This window comes from Gekko japonicus, unplaced genomic scaffold (assembly GCF_001447785.1).
Source record: "Gekko japonicus isolate JY-2015 unplaced genomic scaffold, Gekko_japonicus_V1.1 scaffold4476, whole genome shotgun sequence".
NCBI classification, from domain to species: domain Eukaryota; kingdom Metazoa; phylum Chordata; class Lepidosauria; order Squamata; family Gekkonidae; genus Gekko; species Gekko japonicus.
The window spans coordinates 53,503-57,550 of NW_015174386.1; the positions used below are offsets into that span (position 1 = coordinate 53,503).

A 4,048-nucleotide genomic window follows, 5' to 3' on the forward strand; every position below is an offset into this window, starting at 1 on the left:
CTTTCCCTTCCCTTCCCCACAACAGGCACCCTGTGAGGTAAAAGAAGAAGAAGAGATAGGATTTATACCCTGCCCTTCACTACCCAAAGGAGTCTCAGAGGGGCTTACAATCTCCTTTCCCTTCCCTTCCCCACAACAGGCACCCTGTGAGGTAAAAGAAGAAGAAGAGATAGGATTTATACCCTTCCCTTCACTACCCAAAGGAGTCTCAGAGGGGCTTACAATCTCCTTTCCCTTCCCCTCCCCACAACAGGCACCCTGTGAAGTAAAAGAAGAAGAAGAAGAGATAGGATTTATACCCTGCCCTTCACTACCCAAAGGAGTCTCAGAGGAGCTAACAAATTCCTTTCCCTTCCCCTCCCCACAACAGACACCCTGTGAGGTAGGTGAGGCTGAGAGAGCTCTTGACAGAAACTGCTCTTTTCAAGAACAGCTCTTGTCAGAGCTACAGCTTGCCCAAGGTCATCCAGCCAGGTACAAGTGGAGGAGTGGGGAATCAAACCCGGTTCTCCCAGATTAGAGTCCGCGCAGAAGAAGAAGAAGAAGAGACTGGATTTATACCCCGCCCTTCACTACCCGAAGGAGTCTCAGAGGGGCTTACAATCTCCTTTCCCTTCCCCTCCCCACAACAGGCACCCTGTGAGGTAAAAGAGAAGGGTTTGGATTTATACCCCGCCCTTCACTACCCAAAGGTGTCTCAGAGTGGCTTACAAACTCCTTTCCCTTCCCCTCCCCACAACAAGCACCCTGTGAGGTAGGTGGGGCTGAGAGAGCTCTTGACAGAAACTGCTCTTTTTTCAAGAATGGCTCTTATCAGAACTACAGCTTGCCCAAGGTCATCCAGCCAGGTGCAAGTGGAGGAGTGGGGAATCAAACCCAGTTCTCCCAGATTAGAGTCCGCGCACATAACCACTGCACCAAACTGGGCCGTTCAGCGTCCCGTCTTCTGCAGTGGCTCACCAGATGTCTTTGAGAACCCATCAGACATCACACAAAGGGCACAGCTGGCCCCACTGTGAACCCCAAGGAGGAGGCATTCCGAGAGAAACAGCCTTTGCCTAAGGAGGTGACATTCCAGCCTTTAGAATCACAGAATCGTAGAGTTGGAGGGAACCTCCAGGGTCATCTATGCTAACCCCCTGCACAAGGCAGGGAATTCACAAATACCTCCCCCTCCACACCCTTAGTGACCGCTGTTCCATGCCCAGAAGATGACAAAAAACCCTCCAGGATCCCCGGCCAAACTGGCCTGGAGAGAAATTGCTTCCTGACCCCAAATGGCTTCCTGACCCCAAATGGCTTCCTGACCACCGTCTCCTTCTCCATTGCTCCCTCTAACCGCCCCCAAGATTCTCACACTAGTAACCAACAATGTATGCAGTGGGGAAAAAATGCCAACCAATGGCATGGGAAATCCTGTTTTCAGAGTCAGATCTCGGTTTCCGAAACACAAAAGAGAGCGATGAAAAGGGCAGAGGGCTGGCTTGCAACCCTCTTCCAGAGGCCTCATGATCACCTTCTGGGTCCCGACCCAAACGCTGGGAAACACCGGCGCAGAGAACCGAAAATGAGCCACCGGAGTACGCAGCAATGCTCCCTCTAAGCGGCGGAGTCTTGTGAGCGAAAAATCCTACTTTGTGGCGTTCCTGGCCATAAAGTTGTGAGCGAGCGATGTGGCTGCTGCATAAATCAGTTTGCTCTGGAGCCCTCCCTTCCTGAGCTCAGACAAAAATGTGTGGGCCGGAGGCTGAAAAACTGAGCTGGCTCACACTGACGGAGTTTAGAGGGAACACTGGTAGGCAGTACTGACTTTGATGGACCGATAGTCTGCTTCAGAGTATGACAGCTTCACCTGGGCTCATGTGTGCAGGTGATCAACAGCATCCTTTGGCACCTTGAGGGGTCTGGTGTACAGAGGCAGGGCTGGGCTCGGGAATGGCCCGCGGAACCGCCCGCCGCTGCTGCCGCCCCCGGCCCCAGCCTACCACCTGAGACCACCACCCGCCAGGGCGACGTCAGGGGCTGCTGCTCCTCCCGGGAGGCGGGGGGGCTTTTGGTAGGGGTGCCGGGTGCAGTTTGGCGCCCCTAAGGGCTGGCGCGCTCTAGGTAAACACCTAATTCGCCTAGTGAGTGAGCCGGCCCTGGTTTGTTCGTTGGCCCCTGTTATGCCAAGTCATTTGCTAAAACCCAAACGATCTCTCTTCCGCAGCTGTGGAAAGGGCGCACGGACCCTGTCCTGCACATTGACCTGAGGCGCTGGGCGGACCTCATGGTGGTGGCCCCTCTGGACGCAAACACCCTGGCCAAGATCGCCAACGGCATCTGCGACAACTTGCTGGTGAGTCCTTTGAGGCTTTGCCTGCCAATTTGGTGTAGTGGTTAGGAGCGCGGACTCTAATCTGGAAGAACTGCTGGATGACCTTGGGCAAGCCACAGTTCTCTCAGGGCTGTTCTCTCAAGGGCAGTTCTGGGAAGAGCCCTCTCAGCCCCACCCACCTCACAGGGTGTCTGTTGCGGGGAAGGGAAGGGGATTGTAAGCAGCTCTGAGACTCCTACAAGTAGTGACGGGCAGGGTATAAATCCAGTCTCTTCTGCTGCTGTTGCTGATATGTGCCCCATCCCTCCACTGTGCATCGATGATCTTCGGCTGACACCCAAACCAAGTCAGTCTCTCTGTCTGTCTGTCTCGAGTTAAATCGGAACCCCTGCAAAAGCTGCTCTAGAAGCATGGCAAGCAGAAGCTGAAACTCTCTAGCCGTCGCTTCTCATGTGCAGGCAGAGCCAGTTTGGTGTCGTGGTTAAGTGCGCGGACTCTAATCTGGGAGAACCGGGTTTGATTCCCCACTCCTCCACTTGCACCTGCTGATGTGACCTTGGGTCAGTCACAAGCTCTGGCACAGCTGTCCTTGAAAAAGAGCAGTTTCTGCCAGAGTTCCCTCAGCCCCACCCACATCACAGGGTGTCTCTTGTGTGGAGGGGAAGGGAAAGGAGTTCGTAAGCCGCTCTGAGACTCCTTTGGGTAGTGAAGGGCGGGGTATACATCCAATCTCTTCTTCTTCTTCTTTTACCTCACAGGGTGTCTGTGGTGGGGAGGGGGAGGGAAAGGAGTTTGTGAGCCGCTCTGAGACTCCTTTGGGTAGTGAAGGGCGGGGTATAAATCCAATCTCTTCTCTTCTTCTTCAGAGAAGGAAATATCCTTCAGCATGCCCGTAGAGTCCGCTCCAGCCTGTAATGTTCTTCTTTTCCAGACCTGCGTTGTTCGTGCCTGGGATCTCAGCAAGCCACTGCTGTTCTGTCCCGCCATGAACACAGCCATGTGGGAGCACCCAATCACAGCGCGGCAAATCGAGCAGCTCGTGAGCTTCGGCTACACAGAGATCCCTTGCATCGTGAAGAAACTGGTTTGCGGAGATGAAGGTCAGTTATGTTGGCTGTTGCCTCCCTAAAGCTTGAATCCTGACATTTGTTGTGGGTGGAAACTTTCATGAACCTACTTCATCAGATGCATGAAGTGTTAAATCCGGTCGGCGTGTATACATAGGCATAAGGGCACAAAAAAGAGGAAAATTGATAGGATGCTATAAAATAATGGAAGCCGGAACGGTGTGGTGGTTTAAGTCTCAGACTAGGATCTGGGAGACCCACGTTTGAATCTCCAGTTTTCCATGAAAACTTGCTGGGTGACCTTGGGCCAGTCACACACGCTCAGCCTGAGCTACCTCGCAGGGTTGTTGTGAGGACAAAATGGAGGCGAGAATTATATAAGTTGCTGGCCCACTGCCTCGCCGACGTGGGGATTCAGGGGCTTGCCCTTCAATGGCTGGTCTCTTTTCTCCAAGGTCGGGGACAAAGGGTGGCGATAGGGGATCAGCGGTCCCAGAGGTGGGCCCTGGAATGTGGCGTTCCTCAGGGGGCAGTGCTGTCCCCGATGCTGTTTAACATCTATATGCGGCCCCTTGCCCAGATTGCCCGGAATTGTGGGCTGGGTTGTCATCAATATGCTGATGACACCCAGCTATATCTGATGTTGGGCGGCCGGTCGGACTCC

General features: G+C 53.8%; 2 protein-coding genes across 2 annotated transcripts in view; both read left to right on the forward strand.

The window, feature by feature from the left end:
- Nucleotides 1-3,446, forward strand: part of LOC107121449 (phosphopantothenoylcysteine decarboxylase-like) — a 16,107-nt gene extending 12,661 nt beyond the window's left edge. The window contains exons 3-4 of the mRNA XM_015424357.1: nt 2,210-2,338; nt 3,249-3,446. Of these exons, the coding sequence (XP_015279843.1) occupies nt 2,210-2,338; nt 3,249-3,446 (327 nt within the window). The remainder of the gene's footprint in view (nt 1-2,209; nt 2,339-3,248) is intronic.
- A 298-nt stretch (nt 3,447-3,744) lies between these two features.
- Nucleotides 3,745-4,048, forward strand: part of LOC107121450 (phosphopantothenoylcysteine decarboxylase-like) — a 3,259-nt gene continuing 2,955 nt past the window's right edge. The window contains exon 1 of the mRNA XM_015424358.1: nt 3,745-3,750. Within this exon, the coding sequence (XP_015279844.1) occupies nt 3,745-3,750 (6 nt within the window). The remainder of the gene's footprint in view (nt 3,751-4,048) is intronic.